Genomic DNA, 22,704 nt, shown 5'->3' with positions numbered 1-22,704 from the left:
GGGGGGTGGAGCACAGGGAGACACGTCTGTCTTCACCAGAGAACAGAGAGAAAAAAAAATGCCTAGTGCCTAGTCATCAATGCAAGATCTTGGTGAAAAATTAATGCAACACTGGATGAAAATAGATCTTGTGACATTGTAGAAGCTTATCGAAACAATGCCACAGTGAATGTATGATGTAATCAAAGCTAAAGGCGGTCCAACAAAATATTAGTGTGCAACCTTTTTTTTTTGGTGGCAACTTTTTTTTTTTTGGCCAGGGAGTGTAGGTATTAACGTTCAACTGTTGTTGGCTAAATTAGTAAATCCTGAACTATGTGGTAACTAACTTTGGCTTGGATTGAGAACATGCTGTATCTCAAAACAAATGTACTTCTACCATACCATACCATACCCATCCATCCATTATCTTTACCCGCTTATTCCATTTTGGGTCATGGGGGTCGCTGGTGCCCATGTCCAGCAATCACTGTGCGAGGGGCGGGGTACACCCTGGACGGGTCGCAAGTCCATCACAGGGCCACAAAGAGACAAACGAGACAAACAACCATTCACTCTCATTCACACCTAGGGACAATTTAGAGTTACCAATCAGCCTAACATTCATGTTTTTGGTCTGTGGGAGGAAACCGGAGCACCCGGAGAAAACCCACGCATGCACGGAGAGAACATGCAAACTCCACCCAGAAAGGCCCCTGGACCGGGGTTTGAACCAAGGACCTGCTCGCTGAGAGGCAGCAGCTCTACCAGTTGCGCCACCGTGCTGCTCCATACCATACAACTTTATTTATAAAGAACTTAAAACAGCAACAAAGCCAACCAAAGTGCTGTACAGCAAAAACAAAACAAGCAAAGGACATAGCAAAAAATACATAGATCTAATAGGTAAATATAAAAACTAAATGGCTAAACATTATAAAATACAGACAAGTTAAAAGCAACTCACACTGTGTCAAAAGGAAGGGAATAAAAGTGAGTTTTCAAACAAGACTTAAAAACAGTGAGAGGGAGCCTGCCTGACATGCAGTGGTAACTCGTTCCACAGTTTTGGATCTGCAACAGAGAAAAACCCTGTCACCTCTGATCTTAAAACGAGTGCCTGGAACCAATAAAAACATCTGGTCTGCTGACCTCAGAGAGCTCTGTGTGACATATGGCTGCAGCAGATCAACGAGATAGGAGCGAGATATCAATTTCTTTAAAAACAACTTTACAAATTACAATTTAAAATCATCAACCAAAACTCCCCCACTATTTTAACATTGTGTTACATACCTGGTATAGTTATAGCCACATAAACAGAAACTGGAAGTAAAATTATGTGGAAAATAAAGAACTTTAGCACCCACGTTGGAAAGTCAGATGCTGCACTGAGACTGATATAAAGTTGGGAAGTGCATTCTAACAATACGACCAGGAATAAACTTGTGGTTATTACTCACTTGCATTGGACATGTTTGTGTAAACACGCACTGATTTGTAGATGACAGAGCACAGTCAGTTGTGTATAACATGTGACATCTGTCTAAGTGAGGATGAGGACTGATTAAGGCCAGCTGACTTTGTCAAATCTGTTTCTCACTATAGATCGGAGTTACATTGTCAGCACGTTTTGTTTTTCCAGCTGATAATTTTGCTGGCTCAGGTAATGCTCATTAAAACTACATTAGCTAAATGAATGTATGCCAGGTTCAGATGCGGGAAACTTTGGACAACTGGGACATGTTTAAAAATAAATAAAATACATGCATTGATATTGGCATATAAGTCTGAAAGCTGTGGGATGTGTCAGACAAGGTCTATATGCATTTAGGTGTTTGTGTGTGTTGTGATGTAGTCGTGATCATTGGTCTTTCAAATAAAAACAAAACAGCAAATATTGAAAACAGAGTGTGCCCATTTTAGTTTTTTTCCCCTTTTTCTTTCTTTAATTTAATTATTGTCATTGACATTTTATACTTTACTGCGGTTTGCTGAAAACAGTGAATATAAGATCAAGGGGTTTAATTTGCCTTTTGTTTGTCCTTTTTCACAGAATTGGCAGCAGATCTTGATGAAGACAACAGTGGCATGAAACTAAATCAGATACATCTGCCATTCTTTATATCCACCTCCTTCATCTCCCATCTTCACTCTCCTGTTAGGAACTCACTCCTTAACTTCGCCGCACAGATGAGGTAACGTCAAGCTCCCCACTTTGCAGCATTCGCCTGCACCTACACCCTCCTCCCTTCCTTCTGTGACCCCCTCCATTACAGCCATGGGACAGAAGATTTCTGGAAGCATTAAATCGGTGGATGGTCGAGGGGAAAGTGGCGGCTCCCCATCATACCGACCCACGGCTCATCGTCGGCAGCACCTTGAGCTAAGGGGTCCGGATTTCTCCAAGCCGCCGAGGCTGGACCTCTTACTGGACATGCCATGCGCTGGACTAGATACCCAGCTTCGTCACGCATGGAACGCTGATGACCGCTCGCTCAATATTTTCATCAAAGAGGACGATAAGCTGACATTTCATCGTCACCCAGTTGCTCAGAGCACGGACTGCATAAGAGGACGAGTTGGATACACCCGGGGTCTTCATGTATGGAAGATCCACTGGCCTGCCCGGCAGCGAGGCACCCATGCTGTGGTTGGTGTGGCAACCGCCGAAGCTCCTTTACATTCTGTTGGGTACACAGCATTAGTGGGATCAGACTGTGAGTCCTGGGGCTGGGATCTGGGGCGTAACAGGCTCTACCATGACAGTAAGAATCGATCCCACAGCTTGCTGCCTTCATACCCTTGTTTCCTGGAGCCGGAGGAGTCATTCACCCTACCAGACTCTCTGCTAGTGATTCTGGACATGGACGAAGGAACGCTAAGCTTTATGGTTGATGGACAGTATCTAGGAGTGGCATTTCGAGGCCTAAAGGGAAAGAAGCTGTATCCTGTCGTCAGTGCTGTATGGGGGCATTGTGAAATCACCATGAAGTACATCAATGGCTTAGATCGTAAGTAATCACATTCTGACAACTAACACCAACATCAGTCAGTGTTCAAAAAATGTTAATAAGCTAATATTTTAAAATATTGGGTTTGTTTTTACCTTGTGACCCAAAATGGAAGAAGTGGGTAAAAGATAATGGATGGATGGGTTTGTTTTTATATTTGAAAGTGGTTATAAGCCATAGATTTCTCATTTAAGTAGTTGTGAACACAAAGATCTACAATTCTTAAATAATCGTAAGCTTGCAGCTTTTATACAGGAATGGAAACTTTGTGATTGTGACAGATCCTCACACGTCAGAGGTTGTAGTAACATTTGTGATTTGTTGTGCAACTTTGTAAACCCAGAGATTGTATGTTTGATGCATTCTTTGGGAACAGACGAGGCTCATCTGAGTGTGCTGGAAAGCAGAGATTTAAATGTTCTCACAAGTTTTAACCCAGATCTTTTGAATATAAAAATACTTTAAATAAACTTATTCTAATGCTTGTTTAAAGGTGAGATATTTGCTAATTTTCGTAGTCAGCGACAAACACGTGATGTTTCATCCCGAAGGTTCAAATATTAGGCATTTGTAGACAATCTATAAAGCTCATGCTATTCTGTAGATAAGTCAGATTGTTTCTGTGTTGAAACCTCATTTTGTCTGGATTCCATAAGTATTCCATAAATTCACAAGCTGCTGAAGACTTGAGCACATTCTTACATTTTCCCAAAGGTTTTATCCCATGCCCTAACAGTTATTGGTACTTTCCCGTATTCCTTCTGATTCTGTGATCAAAGTTTGTAGTGATATTTATAGGTCTGTTATAGGTTTGTTCCTCACTGACTCATCATAGTGACTTACACAGTTCTGTTTTAGAACTGTATCATGAAGCTAATTTGTCTTTGTAAAATGTCAATGTCTTTTATTAAAGCGTGGAATGAATAAAAGACAAATTTAGATGTAATTTAGAGGCTATCACGCACTATTTTCTGGACAATCATTTTTGTCTCAATTTACATGTTGTAGGGGAAGAGACAGGCTTGTTCTTATGTTACAGCCCAAACAACATTTTTTTTAAAGCTTTGTTAGACACACATCATGGACAAATACAGATGGGCTCACACCTGCTGGGAAGTTATTAAGTTATTAAATTATCTTATTTGATATCAAAACACTCAGAGGAAACCTTTCCTTTTGGAGTTTGTTACATCTGATTTTGCTTTGGTCATTCATCTCAAACACATTTTCTAAAAAATTGCTTATAAATTCACTCCTCTCAAGAGACTATATGGAGCCTAGAGTCTGTTTACCGGCCTTAAAAGGATGTCACAAGTCTCATCTCCAGCTTTAAATTGGATGTTTTTGCCCTAAAATTGAAGCCAGCATCTAGAATATGAATCAGAATGAAAACAAATCTACTCTGGAGATAACTTCTAAGAACATAGTTTAGATGCTGAGAGCACATCATCTCATTCGTTTTCCATTTATGGAGCCACCTAAAGGATTTCATGGTGACTGTGTATGATGGGACATAAAGGAGAATATTAAAAATATTGAGTCTTCTTAGAGCTCTCTGTCTTCTTAAAGCACATGGACTTCATGCTGTGAACTGAGGTTTGACTGATATATACAAAGTTTAATGCATGGCCTTTTAGGCTATCAGAGATCTGTCAATGAGAAATGGACAAAAAGGAGAAATTATAAAATGTGTATGATTAAGATCAGATTAAAATAACGGTTAAACAAGAAGGCATCAAGGGAAAAAAAAATCAATTTGTGCATTTTAAGAAAAACACCCGTCTTTTCTGAGCTGTTTTTTTTTCTTCTCCTTATCATTTGTTCTCTGTCTTATACTTTATTTTTTCTACAGCTTGGGACTCACTTGAGATATTATGCTCTCAATACTCCTTGTCTCCTCTTAGAAATCAATCTAAACCTGTACTTTTTTCCTGCAAACACACATTCTAATTCTAGTACATCCAAACAATGCAGATGAAATCACACGTTTGTACATGAGTACACATAAATCCAGTCAAAGGTTTTATTGAGTGAAGCCACGGGGAGCAAGGGCAGAAACTCCATTTAATTATTGGGGAGGAAAATAAACAGTGATTTATTAATAGTGATTTTCGAAGGGGATGCCAAAGCTCTACAGTCAAATATACTGTTGTAAAATGAACAGATGGAACCCTTATTACGGCTATATTCTACTTATTACTACTATATAATCGGTAAATAACTTGGGTGTTGAGCTGACATGGCCAAACATGGTTCATGTTAATAGTTATATTAATTATAACAGTATCACTTATCAGTACAGTATTCCCTACATAAATATTTTTAATGTGTTCACTTGGTATGGTGATTAATGGCAAATAAATGTCAATTTACATCAAATATGGGTGTAGTTTTCCTCATTCTAAAGATTGTTGAAAACCACATTGAGGATTGAATTTGACTTGGATTTTAACTTTTCTGTGGTCACTGAATAATCGTCACTGATCTGTAGCTGTTTTACAATATACAGATCTAAATAAATACAAATTTACAAACAAAAGACATACATCCAATAAATAACCAATAAATCAAACAAAAAAAAAAAAAATCTCAAACTATGATGTGTCAACACAAATTATGAGCTACTGAAATGATCAAACAAGGTCTATTGTTCCTTCTCATCAACGATCCCTGTAAAATTATAAAAAATATTACGTAATACCATTTACAAAAAGATCAAGTGTTTGATGTGTCAGGAGTCAAGATTGATAAATAGGAAATTTGTGCTATAATTAATCGTAGTTCCCTTAAAAATATGTCTGGTACAAATTTGGTGTCAGTTTGCAAGAAAGGAGAAGCCACAGCTGTGAGGGATTTTTGTAACCTTCTCTTGTACAACAGATTTGTACACATGAGTCTCTTTGGCTGTTTTTAATTTTATTTTTTAGTAAAATGCATCCCAATAATTGACCGCCCTTCCTGTTGCCCTGATCTCAGAACTTGCATTATTTTTCCTTTAAAATCGAATCTATACTCGAAGGAGCTCTTTCTGAGTGTGTTCCACAGGAGAAGTCAACAACAGCGCTCGAAACCGCTTACGGGAGAAAACAAACTGTTCTGCTGGGTATTAGTGCAACCTCAGAGGGCAGCAAGGTTTTAGCTTCACAAGAAACATATCTGAAATGCTCCCTCATTAAAATTTCACAGCGCCAGTAGACACACCAAATACCTCCGGCCTTTAGCAAAAGTTGAGTTTAGCAGCTTGAAGTGTGCTCTCTTTGTTTTTAGAGCAGCCAGATTACAGTCAGCGTGTTCAGTCATTATGGCCTTTAAATTGAATCAGATTGTCTGCCCCGTTGATGACTCAAATAGTGAGAATGAAGTCATAATTGCTGTCTGTTTTAGAGAAGATGAGTGTTGGTGAAAGGCGAACCATCAGCAGACGTCGCATTCAGCTGTTTATTTCGCAGTAATTTTCTTTTCATGTGTGTTATTGCAGGAGGAAGTTGAGATCTAAACAAGAATATTATCTATGAGCGGTTGCGTGTGGTCATGAACAAACCATCTGGAAGCTTTGGCGGTGACTTTACGTCACAGTCTTTTCTGAGACAAACGACTGTTGGACAGTATTGTTGTTGAAGAGGAAATGACATGACTGTGGGGTATTAACAACAGATTTGCAGACGCGCCGTCTGCTTGTGGTACTGTTTGTTTTTCTCATCACTCTGGCTCCGGCCCCTGTTGCACCATTATCATCACTTTGCTGCACCTCAGATCATTACTCCCATTCCTGCAGTAACAGACACAGAGGCAACAGCACCTCAGGCTCGATGTAGTTTTTTGTAAAACCACTTAAAGCAGTCCGAGACAGATAATTATGTTTAATACACACTAATTCAAATAAATGCTGACAGAGGTTAAACTGAGTTTTACGGTTAAGTGTGATATAAATTATTCATACTTCCTGTGTTCTAGCTTCAAATGAGTCCTCCTGCTACCTGTAACTGATCCCTGTTGTCCACGAGACTATATTTATCATCTGCTGCCCAAAGACGAAGGTGAATGATAAAGTCTTTGTTTGTGTGTGTGTGTGTTTCTGTTACCAAAATATACCACGATCTACTCGGCTAATTTCAATTAAACTTGCTGAAAGTAATCATTACATTGACATCTACTACTTTCAGAATCAACCTAATTTAATATGGCTGCCAAAGCCTACAGATACACAATACCAAATTGGCTATAATTCAGTCTAATTTATAGATATTGATCTATAATCTGTGTGTTATTGGCTGAAACTAATCTCCAACGTATATTCTGAGTGCTAGCAGGCTGTGCAGGATCTTTGTTAGAAATTTTTCCATTAACCACTTGAAATTATCTTTGCGTGTGTGCGTCCAAAATATCACATAAACTTCTTGACAGAGTTTAATGAAACTTTCAGGAAATAATTATTGAATGTACATCTACTGCTGAATAATTTTTGGAGCCAAATTCAAGGTGGCTGTCACAGCCACCCAATCGTTAAAACACAATTATGGCTAGAATTCAGTCAATTTTACAGATGTGTTGTTTGGTGTGGTTGTAGCTGAGAGTCATTCACATTCATGAGATTAACCTAAATGTCATTTTCAAAGTTTGATCAAAACAGCTCCAACTTCTTTCTTATTTTCTTCTTTTTCTTGATGTTTAATGTAAAATGGTTGTAGGTTGCATTCACACTGCAGGAAAAAGTGGCCTAAATAAAATTTGCTTGCCCGCAGCACTCATCCTAGGTCTGATGTTTTTTAACGACAGAATGTGTCCAAATCCATTTTTTTTCCACATCTTACCTGGGTCACTTGTATGTCTTACTAAATTGCTTACATATTTGATGTTTTTCAAAGCGAACACAGTCTCATCAATAACATTTCATCCAACTTTTATGTCAGTGAAGGAGAGTTATACCAAATTACATCATGCAGTTTAAAGCTTAGAACGCCACGTCTTCAACTACAAAATAGAAGTCCAGGTGCTTCAGCTTTTTTTAAATGGCATGTCCTGGATGACTGATAGTCTACACCAACCTTTGATAATAAATTTGATGTTGGATCGTATCAGTACTAAAGTGATGGGTTCAATACTCGAGTTTGTTTCCCCTTTCACTATGTCGCTGCTATTTCAGAAGCCCAATTCTGTGACAGAGTAGGTGGAAAGCGGCAAGTTCAAATGTAAATACTGGGCGAAACAAGCATGTCATAAAATAATTTATTTGGCTGTGATTGCACAACTTTAGAATTGATACACATATGCTTATATGTGTAGCATCTGTATTTACTTCAGTAAACATGCTGCCTTTGACGTGATGTGTTCTGTCCGTGCGGGCCGCTTCAGGGCCATAGACTGTTCACACACTGTTCACATGTCGGATGATGGCATTTAAATTGTAATGTGAACAGCTACACACAAAGCTGATCTCAGCAAAACATCAGAATTGTGCATTAAGACCTGCAGTGTTAATGCAACCTTAGTCTAAAACTACGGCATGAAAGACAGCGAGCAATGTGCATTCTTTCAAGGATTGCTTGGGCTTTAATCCTTTTAACCCATGCTACAGTACATTACAGAAATCACACATTTAACTAATTAATTTGTTACGTTAAAGCTCTGCTTCAGCCTAAATTATGTGTGAATATTTGTCTTATACATGTACTGGTGTCTATGCTTTTTTTTTCTGTCATCCTGGTTTGATTATTGAACTAATTAGCAAATAGGACTTTTATTTTGTAAGACTTTCTTTTCTTCCACTCTCTTTTTCATATTCTTGAGTAAACATCATGACCAGTATCTACCATGGCAGACCAACACTGGCTTTCATTTCAGCTAACACGATGCGCTGCAAAGCTTCTCATCCAACAACTATAACGTGATTGTTTGACTGAAACAGTGTTTTAGCTTCAGAGTCTTGACCACAGGACAGAACCAGTTATTATAGCTTATAGATTGTTAGGGAAGCTGCGAGGAGAGAAAACTGTGTGGAACAGGTAAGTTAGATTGAAAAAGAAATTAGGTAAGATGAACAAGAGCGTGAGATAAGAAATGAAAAACAGCTGGAGTTGCTTTTAAGTGATGCTATGGGTAAAAGCAGAAGATCTTAAAAACATATCAGGAGACATCAGGATATCAGGAGACAGATAGAAGCAGATTACAAGAAGAAGTGTTTCAGCAGTAAGAACATAAAGTAGGGACCTTGTTGAGATGTGCATTAGTGTGTGATCTGACTGAGACTCAGCTTATCAGGTTCCAGGAAGATTGTCATAACATGCAAAGCATAACAAGTGCATTTAATTTTTAACTGCATTATGGAAAAATAAAGCTTCCAGCTTCACTAAAAGAGGAGTAGCCCATTTGACAGGTAAACACAAACCCCCAGACTTCCTCCAGGTTTAATTTTTTCCACTTTGGTCTAATTCATGCTTCATATTTAACCTCACATCATAATAAGCTCATTCAAGCGTCATTGTAACAAAGCTGTCTAGTATTTTTTTTGTCCTCTTATAAGCTGGACTAGCACTCTACTCTCTCTCCCTTGCTTACTGTCTGTTTGCATCTCACAAGCTTACCACACAGGTCAGAAATAAACCAGCAGCTGCTCTACATAGCCATATTTTCAATAAAATTGCATAACAGAGATTTATTTATTTTTAATCCTCGTTTTGCACATGTGGCTTAGTTTAGTTGTGTTCCTTTTGGTGTGAGCGACATGAACAAAAACTGGACCGGCATGCAAAGAGAGCAGCTGTCCACAAAACTATTATTTAAATTTATGCCCGCTGCCTATGCTTTTATTTTTTCTGCTACAGTTGACAAAAAATGGTTCTGTCTATAATTTTTTTCTGATTAAAACGTGGTTTAGGTGTTGGGAAAAAAGTCAAAACAAACTTCAGTTTTACTTTGTGAAATCAAAGACCCACAGGAAAGCTAGGTTTATGTAGAAAACCATGTTGAAAGCCAAAGAGCTGCATTCTATTGGGAAGTAGCTCTCACTAGTTTTGAGATTAAAATTAGTCTCAATGCTGTTAAACTGTTCAGAGGAAGGTGCATGCTGTTAAACTGAGGTGGCATCTCCAGTTTAAAGAGAAACAGCTGCTTTAAAACGTTTGTTTCTTCTTGAATTTGTCTATGCTCTTAGAATTCCCTCTTGTCTAAAGTGAAGCTCATCGTTATCTGACTCATAAATCGTCCAGTGAGTAACAGCGACTCAGCTTCCTCTCTGCAGCCCGACACCACGCTTGTACTCAGAGTTTTACAGCAACTGCTGGCCTTGTGAAATGTGGGTCAGTGGGTTAGTGCTTTAGCTTAACTTAGCTGCTATGCTCAGGCATAATGGTTGCACTCTGCTGTTAATGCTTCGGTGATTTGTGTCTGTATTTTACTGTCCAGTATTTGGCTGTTTTCTTTTCTTTGTCTTCCTTTAAGTGTTGCCTCCTGAGAACATTTCAACGCCTCAGCCTTTTACCCACTCTTTGAACAGACACAAAAAATAAACATGCTTTTCATACAGTTCAACTCTGATTGTTGGCACCTTTAACAACAAATTTGTGCTTTTATATATTCAAAATCAATTTTGGACAATATTTAGAAAATTTGTTTATTTGCACCTGTGCATTCTATTTTGTAATAGTTTCTGCAATATTCTTCTGCAGTTAAAAGTTTATCAGCAAAGTTTTGGTCTAAATTTGATGTTCTTGGGTTGCTTCCTTTGTTCTTGCAACTATGCTCTGTGACTAACTCCTTTTGACGTAGGCTATTACTGGATAACAAGGATGACAGTCATTAGATCCTCTTGCACAACAAGATTAATTGGCACTGAGAGCATCTGATAAAGGCGGTATGCGTTTTTTTTTTGTCATGCTTCAAGTTAGAAACACCCCCAGCTCCAGCAGAGAACTGCAGTGTAATGTCTAAGTGCTCACAGTCAGTTTTTTTTAAACAGAAAACATGAACAGATTATTTTATTTCTTTTGTACTTGCATGGATTTTAAAATGCATGTCTACTGATTTAAAAAAAGGACAATAATGATAAAGAACTGAGAGATCACATGAGGAATAAGAGACCTGAATAGCAATTATGTGACGTTAAACCACTTTGAGACATTTAAAATTATTATAAAGACAGTCTTATAAAAAAAGAGTAAGAAAAGATGTATCTAAAATAAAGCAGAATTAGAGAAATGGTTTAAAGAGTTAGTGAGATGGCATCTCACTAACTCTTTAAATCTAACTCTATCTCAATCTAATGGCAGTTTGCACCACCGGTGTCAGGTCTGTGGAAGTTATTTACACATGAAGGATGAGAAGGAATGGAGGAAACTGACTGCTAATGACTGACTGGGAGAAAAACTGGTTAGTTATTGTGCTATTGTTGGAATATACAGTAAGTGCAATTCATATATATGATGTACAGGTGTGTAACCATCACGTTTCATCATTTGATTTAACAAATCCCTTTTATTTTAATTTCAAAACTGCTTTCCTCACTCTTATTTGGAGGCGGTGTCTGATATCAAGTATCATCTTAGAGCTGTTTGAGATCTAATCAGTAAACACACTCAGTGCAGGGGATAAGTGTGTCAACAGCTCTGTGATGCAAATGTTTGCCAGAGATATTTCTTGAGTTAAAATTTGATTTTGGCACGTTAACATGTTCACTGTGATCATCAGAATAATAAGTCTTCTCTGTGCCATGATTAATCAGATAATCACATTTAGTGCTGTAAGCCATCGTGTCCAACAGAATAACATTAGTGTTAGAGATTGTTCAGAATCCCAAGGCGTTATTTTAAAATATTAGCTTTTGACTTATCAAATCAGCCTGTTTTAGTTGTTTTTAACATTTAGAGTGCTGACCTTGTTTAGATGTTAAACTTTACACCAGATACTTGAATGGATAATCAGAGTGGAAGGTCAGTGACTTTTTGAGAAAAAAGCTTTCTGATAATATTTGATTTATCCACGTCACCAAAAACAATTTTATGAAGATGCACTGAAGCACTCTAGAAATGAACGTCTTCAGTGTGATCGGTGTGAATGATTAGACTGTTTATCTTTTTTACATTCTTTTTCTGCTGCTTCTGTGGTTTTGTGTTTCCATTGAACTCATCGCATTAATGGTCTTTCATTGATCCCAGCACCATGAAGCCAGTGCCGTGTACACCTGCTTTCTCTAATGAGCGCTATAACTCGCTTGACGTTAATTTTGTTTAACACACTTCAGCAAAAACGGTTGATAAATATGCATAAATGTTAATAAATTAGCACAGGATGGGGTATTCCAAGTTTAATTTTTCACCACAACCAGTAAATCTGTGGCATTGTGGTAAAATTATTTACAGATGTAACTGTTACTATAGTAATCTGACTGCAAACACAAATCCTGATATTAAAAACTGCGCTCTAAAGTCATCACAACAGTTAATCTGAAATAAGATTGTTTTTTTCTTCTTCCCTATTGAACCAGTCAGCCTTATCTTGATGTATAGAAAGAAGTGGAGGAATTTGTTTTAGCTTTAATATTAGCTAAAGAATACAGTATTAACTAAATTATAGCCATTTTTGTCTAATGAGCACTTTACCATGTTTCATTTCTGTGCAGTTTTCACTACAGAGAAATGCTTAAGTAATGTTTGAGAGTTGCATACATACACAACATTTAGTTTATTTATTAACGTCTAATCATTTTTAGTCAAATGTTACATTAGTTTAATTAATTGTTGATTTGTTTGTTGACAACACAACTGCACAAAAAACTACTGTCTACATTTTGGCAGTTAGTTACGTGGCAGAAAATCTCCAACTAGCCTTCTTGCTAACTGTCAAATTACTCATTTTACCTCAATTTAGAAAATCTTAATAGAGAATAGCATCATAGTTTTCCCATAGCCTTAATAATTTATGTTTCCAGCACAAAAGCTCAGCTACAGATTTTCTCACACAGCTTCATTTGTCACTGAGGGATGGACGAGACTGATGATAAGAGAAAGCACTGAACAGGCAGAAAAAGTGGCAGTGGCTACGAAACAAGTAAAAGAGAAAACACTGGGTTGATTAAAAAAAGAAGGTGGGTGGAAAAATACAATAATGCTACTGTTCATCCTTCAGGAGTAATTGCTGACCTGTTAACATTTCCTTAATAAAACACCAGAATGAGTGTTTGTAATCTTGCTTTAGCGCTTTGATTTTATGTGAAGCAAAATTACCGTTATCACTCAGAAGCCATTAACACCAATAGAAACAGGCTCTGTGATTCTTCTGCTTTACGATTCTTATGCATCCCAACACCCACTACTAGAGACCTAAAGAAAGTCACGCCAGCAGGACAAGCTAAAGCAGCAGGAATGAATTTGAAAGCTCAGCAGTTATTCTGCAAACACATAAATCCCACATTTAAGGCGGCCATAGACAAGTCTACTAACCCTAACCCTTTACCTGTTTGGCCTGCTAAAATGTCTGGAAAGCAATTTCCCCGCTTGTTGAACGTGGTGACCACTGACCGAGAACATCCTTATTATGTTTTTTATTCTGCCTCTAACTCACACACATAAACCCACTTGTCCAATTTTATTATCAGGGCGATCTAATCACTCTCTGGCCTTGTAGTGAATGAGAAAGGTAATGAATGAGACAAGATAATCCTCCCCACTCTTTGTGTCCTTTCCTTTTTTGTTCGGCGAGCTTTGGACTCAGCCTGTGATCAGCACTTTAATTTGGCCTTCTGACATTACCAGTTTACTGACAGGCTGGATGCCTTCATATTCTCCCATCATCCATTTCAGTTTTAACGATTTTATTCTTCTCTTCTGTGAATAAACCTCACTCAGTTTATGTAATTACTTGCCAATTCATTTACTTTGATTATTTCCGTAGCACCACTGAATTAGATGTCATTAATTTTGTTAATAAACTATTTTATCACACTATGAGACAGGAGATGAGTTCATGGTGCAGTTTCGAATTCTGCAAACAACTATGATTCTGTTTTTTTATATTGTATGATGTAAAAAAAGAAGCTAGGTTTTAGTGTGCTAAATCTCATTGAATTATTCAGTGGGAGCTTGTTAAATGCAAGTTGCGCTTTTTCATAGGGATGGGGCCGATCCGATTCGGTATCGGTATTGGCCTCCAATACCAGCATAATTTACGTATCAGATTTTTCCGATCCAACCTGCAGAGATTTCCAATCCTTGATGCATGTTGGCTTCAAACTATGGGATGGATTTCCTGAACGGCGGCGTCTCTCATGAACCCAGAGTAATAAGACCTGCCTCCCATTCAGGAAATCCATTTCATAGTTCTCAGCCAGCTACAATGTGAGGACTGAGTTAGCAACACTGTGGCTAACAGCTAACCAACTTTTCATCTCAACATGTCCGCTGTGTGGAAGTATTTTACACTAGAAACACCACAGAACAAGACAGCAACGTGCAATGTCTGCAGAGCCATAGCGCCACATTAAACCGCGGTAAAGTTAGTTTTACGATGGATATTCGAGCTCTGTGGCTTCAGCGGGGTACTACTCTTGCTCAACCCGAAACAGGCAACTCAATCCCGGCCAGCCGTGCCCAATCTGGCCGTCTCTGAGGAGGGACAGATTGAGCGCGACTGACCAAAATCAGGCTGCTTGCTTAGGATTGAACAAGAAGACAACATCTCTGAAGCACCGGAGCTCGAATGTTTACCGAGAAGTTGCTAAACTTCATTGTAATGACCAACCACTATCAGTTGTAGAAAACTAAGGATTTCTCAGCTTGATACTTGCAGCCAAGATATAGTTTACCCTCCAGGAGATATTTATCAGTACAACTGTAGACAATCATAAAAAAACATATGATTTGAAAATTACAAGAAAATTTTATATATATATATATATATATATATATATATATATATATATATATATAAACGAAACAAAAACAGCTACATTGTAAAGTGATGTAAATAACTAAATACAGGAACATGTCTGTTGGTTTATGCCATGAACTTAGCAGATGTTTAAAGCCATTTAACATTTTATTTTATTTAATTCATTTATTAATTCGTTTAAAAGGAACAAAATAAACAAAACAAATGAATCAAAAAGAAAACATTGAATGAAAAGAGTGCAGAAAGAAGAAAAACATTCTTATATCTGCCCCTTATTTAAAAAAATATAAAATAACTTTAAACAGTCACTTAAATTAATCACTTTGATATCCACTTTAAAGCTAGGAATAAAAAAAAATGTTTTGTGTTAGCATAATTTAATTCTAACTTTAAAACTTATACAACATTATTAAAACTTACCTCAAGTTGCCTTTTTGGACATGCATGCATATATTTGTACAAATTGTACTTGAGAGGAGATTATTACAGCCTGATATAAAATCAATAACGATGATGTCGGAACTGGATCGGTATCGGCCGATATCCAGATCTAGGTATCGGTATCGGATCGGAAGTAAAAAAAAAAAAGTGGATCGGTGCATCCCTACTTTTTCATTGACCTAATTTCTCTTTTATATTTTGCACATCTTGACATAACTTCAGTCAGGTTAAACAGTTCAGTAGTAATATCTTTGGCAAAAACATATTCTAGGTGTGGGGTGGGGGGTTCTAATTCTTAAAACAATCCACTTCTGGGTTTTATAACTAAGAATTGATCAAATTGATTTGGTGAATTCACATTCACTTTGAGCGGCATAATGGAGGGTAATTATGCAGTTTTGACAGAAATATACCCTCACCTTTTTAGGTACACTTTACTAGAACTGGGTTAAACTCATTTCGCTTTTAGAACTGCCCTAATTCTTCATGGCATAGATTCATCAAGGTGCTGGAAACATTCCTGAGATTTTGGTCCATATTAACATGATAGTATGATGGAGCTTTAGGGCCATGTTAAGAAAAACATAATAAATTACATTGCCACACTAAGACAAAAAAATTAAAGGCCATACAATTACGAGAATAAAGTCGAATAAAGTCTTAATATTATGAGAATAAAGTCGTACAACACCTTTTTATTTTTGCAGCTCTTTATTTTCACGAGTCATATTCACAACGCGACCTGTCAATCAATCTAGTAGGCGTGTCAGCAAATGACCAATCCGAAGCTAAATGCTCCTTACCTGCAGAGAGCTGTGCTGCAGCCCATCAGAGCGTACCACCTTACTGTAAGCAGGTTCAAAGTCTTGATATTGATAATAATCTGACGCTGATGTGCTAACAGATTAACTATCTCGTTATTTGTAAAACCAATACCAAAGTATATTTTAACAAGATGCTCAACATTCTTCTTTACCACATTTAAAATGCGGTAAACCTGCTTTTATCGTGTCGGAGTTCGGATAATATTACGACTCATTTAGCTTCGAATTGGTCATTTGCTGACACGCCTACTGGATTAATTGACAGGTCGCGTCATGGATTCAGTTCCATTCAAAATATTTTATTAATCCCAAAGGGAAATTAAATGTTGTTTTAGCTCATCATCCTGGTTTCATTAAGAGTTGTTTTATATGCTAATAGCTGTGGGCAGGATGGATCTGCAGCAGTCCGTACCACAGCAGATCTGAAGAAACTGGCTGCTGAGCCGTCCACCTGGATCCAGCAGGCCTCTCGGTCCTCCTGGGCAGCAGGACCACCTGAATGTTAGACAGAACTCCTCCCTGAGTGATGGTCACTCCTCTCAACAACTTGTTGAGAGCCTCATCATTACAGGCGCCAGCTGCATGTGTCGGGGGATGATCCTGGTCTTCTTGTAGTCATGAGACACGTTTCCTGCCAGCTCCAGGATCTCAGCAGTCTCACTCGAGCACCTCTGCCAGGTAGACAGAGATGCATCCACGGCACCTCCTTTACAACTCTTTTGGGATTTGGGGCTGTATTTGAGGTAATATTGATACAATCTGATCTGACTAGTGGGAAAAACAACAAAAACAAACAAACACAAGAGCTGCAAAGACTCGTACAACTTTATTCTCATAATATTAAGAATTTAATCAACTTTATTCTTGTAAATTTATGGCTTGCAACTTTTTTTCTTAGCATGGCCCTAAAGCTCCGTCGTATGATAGCATTACGGTGTTGCTGCAGATTTGTCAGCTGCACGTCCGTGGTACACATCTCCTGTTTCACCACAGCTTGAAGGTGCTCAATTGGATTGAGGTTTAGTGACTGTGAAGGCCATCTGTGTCCAGTGAACTGAGACTCATTAAACCAGGCAATGTTATTACATTCTCTTATTGTGTAGTTTGGTGTGGTCTTCTGCTGCTGAAGCCCATCTGCTCAAGGTTCTTCATGTTGTCCATTCAATGATGATATTATGCAGACCTTGGAGTGTTTTTCTTTTTTCTGTTTCTCTTGCCTTTCTGTCATCTCAAACCAGTTTGCCCGGTCTCCTCTGACCTCTGACTTCAATAAGGCATTTAGTTCACACAACTGTCACTCACTGGAAATCCCAGATCACCAGTAAAATACTCAGACCTGCCCGTCTGGCTCCAAGAACCACAGCATGTCCAAAATCCCCCCATTCTGATGCTTAGTTTGAGCTTCAGCAATTCACCTCCACATCTAAATGTGTAAATGCATCGATTTGCTGCTGATTAGCTCTTTGTGTTAACGAGCAGTTAATCAGATTCAGCTAAAAAACTGGCTGGTGAGTACATGACTCATCTCAGGAAAGACCTCATTGGGCTATATGTGTGTAAATATAATTAGATTTATATATAATAATAGACAGATAATTAGATTGGTCCCTTACATTTAGCCACACTTTATACCTTCAATTTAAGTCTTACAATCATTTAGGATTTATGTTGTTCAAATGTAAATGAAAACTTAAAACGCTCATGAGCGAGTGTTAACGTGCACAATGTGTTTAGTTATGCTTGGTTCGTGTAGCTCTAACAAACTGAGGCTACGAAAATCATTCTTTTCATAAAGCTAAATTTTTTTGATTTAATAAAATGGATGATTGTATCTGAATATTTTTTTAGATGTCCTGTTTGCCTTGCATTTAGCATCACAGTAGATGTGTGTCTTTTTAAAATATCGTAGACCTCAAAATTACATTTTGTTTGCTCATCAGTTGTTTTGTTTTTTTAATCAATTTTTAAGGAAACACCAAAGAACCCTGGGCTGAGTGACACTGTCATATCTAAAGTAAATCTCTGGTTTGAACGCCTCCTATGGGAGTTGTGTGAGTTTCTACCTAAACCTGAGTTGGCATTTTGTTATTAAACAGTTGTGTTCACAAATGGTTTTCACACAGATCAGTTTTATATTCAGGAAATGGAGAACGAGGTCTCTTAAGGTAATAGAAATACATTAAATGCAAAAAAACCTAACTTTATAAAACCATAATTTTTTCCTTTTCTTTACGCATTATATATTAATCTTAAAACTGATTGTGTGGGTATGAATAATTTTTTAACATAATTTGTGATGCCAGGTATCTTTTTTTTTGGGGGGGGGGGGGACATTCTGTGCCATCTCAAAAGTTAAATTTCTTATTCTTCGGTATAGGTTTCTTTTAAATATTGCGGGCCTCGCAGAAAAATGAAAGATGATATTGTTTTACCATCTGCCACCAATCAGTTTAGTGCTCACTGCTATACTATCTTTTTGTGTTGTGATCTGTATCCATCTCCATGAGTCTTTTTTTTCTTCAGTTTTCTGCCTTTTTGTGTTCACTCAGTTTGGTAATCGCCTTTTGTCTTTGAAGCATGTTAACGAGATTACACAAAAACTCCTATTTAATTTGGAACATGGTATTAAGGACTGTTTGAAAACCAAAAAAGTCCATGCTCAATAATCCAGGTATACAATCCAACAATTTTCAGTCAGGTCATCTGGACATTTTCTTTTTTTGCTAAAACATTTCACCTTCCATCCAGAAGGCTTCATCAGTCACAGAAACATACAACACAAAATTGATTCTTCCCCCAAACAGCTTAGTCCAAAGTGGAACAAACCGGATGTCCAGATGACCTGACTGAAAATTGTTGGATTGTATACATGGATTATTGAGCATGGACATTTTTGGTTTTGAACCAGTTTGACATGACTGTCGACGAGAAAGAGGGCCGGCAGAAGAGGACGGGTCATGCAAAAGACACCATCTTAGCACCAACATAACTGGCTTGTTTCACTTTGGAGTAAGCTGTTTGGGGGAAGAACCAGTTTTGTGTTGTGTGCTTCCTTGACTGATGAAGCCTTCTGGATGGAAGGTGAAACATTTCAGCACAAAAAAGAAACTGTCCAGATGACCTGACTGAAAATTGTTGGACTGTTTGAAAAGTTTTTGGTGCCGAATTACTTCTTTTTCCTCAAATTGAAACAAGAAAAGCAATGAAGAATGGAAGGAAGAATCCACTCACACTTTCACAGTTTCATTTTTTGGATGAACGACCAAATGTTTCTACAATATTTTATTGTTTTGGTTTTTTTTTTTAACCCATCCATAGGACCTGACGTAACTTTTTTAGGTTTTTCTGCCTGGGTTATTGAGCATGCATCAGGACACTTACACTTTGTTTTCTTCTCTTTCTCTGCTGCCATCTACGTGCCTCTCCTCCAATCCTCTCTCTTCTGTCACTTTATTTATCCATCACTTGATCTCTCTCTGTCTCTTAACTGTCGTGGTCCTCTCAGTTTCAGCAGGGCTCTGCTCAGCTGACGCAGCTACTGTGACTCACTGTGTTGGCTGGTACTGCCACAGTCTGGTCCAATGCCACACTGCTGCTGTTTGCTCTGATCTGTACTTTCGAGTTTCACAAAAATATATTTAAAAAAATACTTGACTCGAGAATGTCATTAACTTGTAATCTGAAGTTAATCTTAATTATAGCACAGTTCAGATATGTTGCCTGGGCGTTTTAAATGCTGGAATAGTCGTTTGAGTACATTTTTGAGACATGCTGAATAAACTTAGTGTTCTTTTTATTGAGTATATAATCCATACTGATCCACTTTCATAGGATCTCACCTTTCTTCCAGGATGGATTGTGACAAAACTTTATCAGTGCATTTAAATATTGAGTATCTGTGCGTGATTGATGTCTCCAAAGTTGCAAGGACATTCATTTCGCCGTGCATTGGAGCAAAAAGTAGGGGATGTCAGCATCCACTGAATCATTGTCGACAGAGTATGAAGCTACGTTGCAGGTCGTTTCACTTCAGAGGTTTTGGTTTGAAGATTGTATGGCTTGTTTATAAGCCTGAAGGTCAGGGGAAGGTTAGTGGGAATAGGAAGTCGTGTCACAAAAGTTATTTTATAGGAGTAGATTTTACATCTGTCTAGCTTTATATAAATAACAGAAACATTTGTAATGAAATTAAAGTAAAAAGCCATTGTTCTTGTTGCTATTTTCAGTACTAGCTCACTTCTTATAGTAAGCAGCTTGAGCTTTATGTAACAGAATATGGTTCACAATCATAAGCTGAAAAAGAGAGTATCCCAGTTCTGTCACACATAGATGCACGTGTGCGATACAGTTCAACAAGTTGCACTGATTTATAACGTCCATGGCCAAAGAAACAACAGTCAGACAAACGATTGTAATTCTTTTCTTGCTGATGTTCAGGGTGCACTAACTGATTTATTTAATCCTGTTTCCTGTAAAGTTTCCCAGAAGAGAAAAACTGCCGTATTTGCACATTTTTTGAACAAAGCTGAAGTTTGTCAGTTGGCCAGATATGGTATCCACATTTATAAGCTTATGGGTCATATGTCACACAATTTTGTTTTTAATATATTTCTGAGGAAAAAAGTGAAGTATTTGTAAACTGTGTTGAGTATTTTTATTAGTCTAGTAGTAAGATATATAAAATACAAAGTGATAGTTATAGAAAAAAGTGAACTTGGTGAGCTTGAGAATATAAGTGAGTTTTGGCAGGAACTAAATTTGAATGCTAGACAGCTGAGTCAAATCATTTCCAAACCAGCTTGTCTGGAACAGTAACGGTGGTTTTTGGTGCTCGAGGCTCGTTGTTTTCAGTGGAAACTAAAGGCCAGCTCGTCTTGACTTGTGTTGTTGTTTGAAAATATGTATGGTTGTTGCCTTTTTCACTATAAACTGACACAATATAAAGAACTGACCAACTTCAGGAGATCACTTCTTGGACAATCCTGGTAACATTTAAAACACATAGAACATTTTTCTCAACATAATTCTAAAATGTGTTAAATTTTAGTTGCTCTGAGAAAACTAAAAAGCATGAATGGATGTACGGAAAAGTAATATAAAGAGTGACATTAGACTGATCTGCAGCTTTATTAGACCTTCAGACCACTGCTCTTTTGGGATATATATTTTGTCACTGTTCTGAGGAAACATTTCTTCCATACATAAATTCTTTAGCGCTAAACGTTTAAACTATTTTCTCATTTTAGCTAAAGGCCTCTACATTTTTTCAACAGAAATAGACATAATTAGTGATTCTCTAAATGCTGCTGAAGAGCAGAAGATGTATTTTGTTTGACTTTACACCATTTTTGGATAACACCTTGTTACCAGCTCGCACTTTGAAAAAAATTATATTTTATAATGTGTCTACTGAGATTTTCTCTTTTACCTTCTCACATCACACGAGATACTTTTATGGGTTAGACAGGAGGCTTCTCTGAAAAGACTGCAAATAAACCTGCCGTTCTCTGGTCCTTATAAATACCTGTGTGACGAACATAAAATATGTGTCCGTGCCCCGATGTGTCCTGAGCTCCCACAGGTGATTGTTGGCCCTATTAACATGTAAACAGAGGATCTGTTGAATTTTATGTCTATATGGAGTTTACTTGGCGTAAATTAACCCAATAAAATCTAAAAGATCAAGTTACGTCCCAGTAGATTATGTCACAGAAGTCAACGCATAGATCTGAAGGGAAAAACTGCAGAACATGTGAAATATTTACAGCCACCAGTGAAATGTTAATTACTTGTTAAATGTACTAAAAACTTGATCTTATGTGCGTGTGTTGTCTATATATTTATATATATTATATTATATTTTTTAGAACAGCTCACAGAAAATCTAGAAATCTACACCATAATATAATTAAAATTGTTTTAACTTATTTAGCTCTTCTTTATAAAAGCATCTTTCTCGACTTGAAGATGAATTCACAACCAACTTTCAGTACTTGGGAAGAATTGACTACTTCCAGCATCTGGAACAAAGTTTAGTCCTATTTAAACTTTGTCAACATCGTTCCGTCTGGAGACAGCAGGCACCTCAAACCCAATCAGTGTTACATCTGCTCCACATGTTTAATTAATTAAAATAAGTTGTATAGAGGGAAAAGTCTGCCTCCTCATTTTACTCTCTGCTGGTCTGGTGCACTGATTAATTCTTTCTAATAAAAACTGTGTTGATTCACATGAAACGAAAGCAAGTGTCCTTAAAGCTTGGACTGCTTTAGCGCTTGTATAAATATAAATAATGCACAGTTTGAATAATCTGGACCTTCTCCACTGTGAGGAATGGAGAGACTTTTTCTGATTATGTGAATTTGAAATGAGCTTTTCTAGTCTTGGCTGATGTCATGGGCAGAGAACCACATGACTGACCTTGTGTGACACGATTGTGAGCCAGAGATGGAGATTAGCAGTTTGTGTCTGTTGAGGAGAAAGATTTATGAAGCCAGCTGACGGCTCGTTCAGATGGAATAAAATGGGTGATGGTCCTTACCTCTCCCTAACCTACATTGCAGGGA

The 22,704-nt window shown here is 37.6% G+C and overlaps 1 protein-coding gene across 1 annotated transcript; it reads left to right on the top strand.

Annotated features, from left to right (window-relative positions):
* The first annotated feature begins 2,260 nt into the window (after nucleotides 1-2,260).
* Nucleotides 2,261-3,001, top strand: spsb4a (splA/ryanodine receptor domain and SOCS box containing 4a). Its single transcript, XM_037681348.1, has one exon. It carries the CDS (start codon nucleotides 2,261-2,263, stop codon nucleotides 2,999-3,001), a length of 741 nt encoding a protein of 246 aa, XP_037537276.1.
* Nucleotides 3,002-22,704: the final 19,703 nt, after the last annotated feature.

The sequence above is a fragment of the Nematolebias whitei genome, chromosome 9, assembly GCF_014905685.2.
Source record: "Nematolebias whitei isolate Nwh7 chromosome 9, NemWhi1, whole genome shotgun sequence".
In the NCBI taxonomy this organism is placed as follows: Eukaryota; Metazoa; Chordata; class Actinopteri; order Cyprinodontiformes; family Rivulidae; genus Nematolebias; species Nematolebias whitei.
Note: the sequence above shows the minus strand (reverse complement) of the source record. Positions and strands in the feature narration are given on the sequence as shown.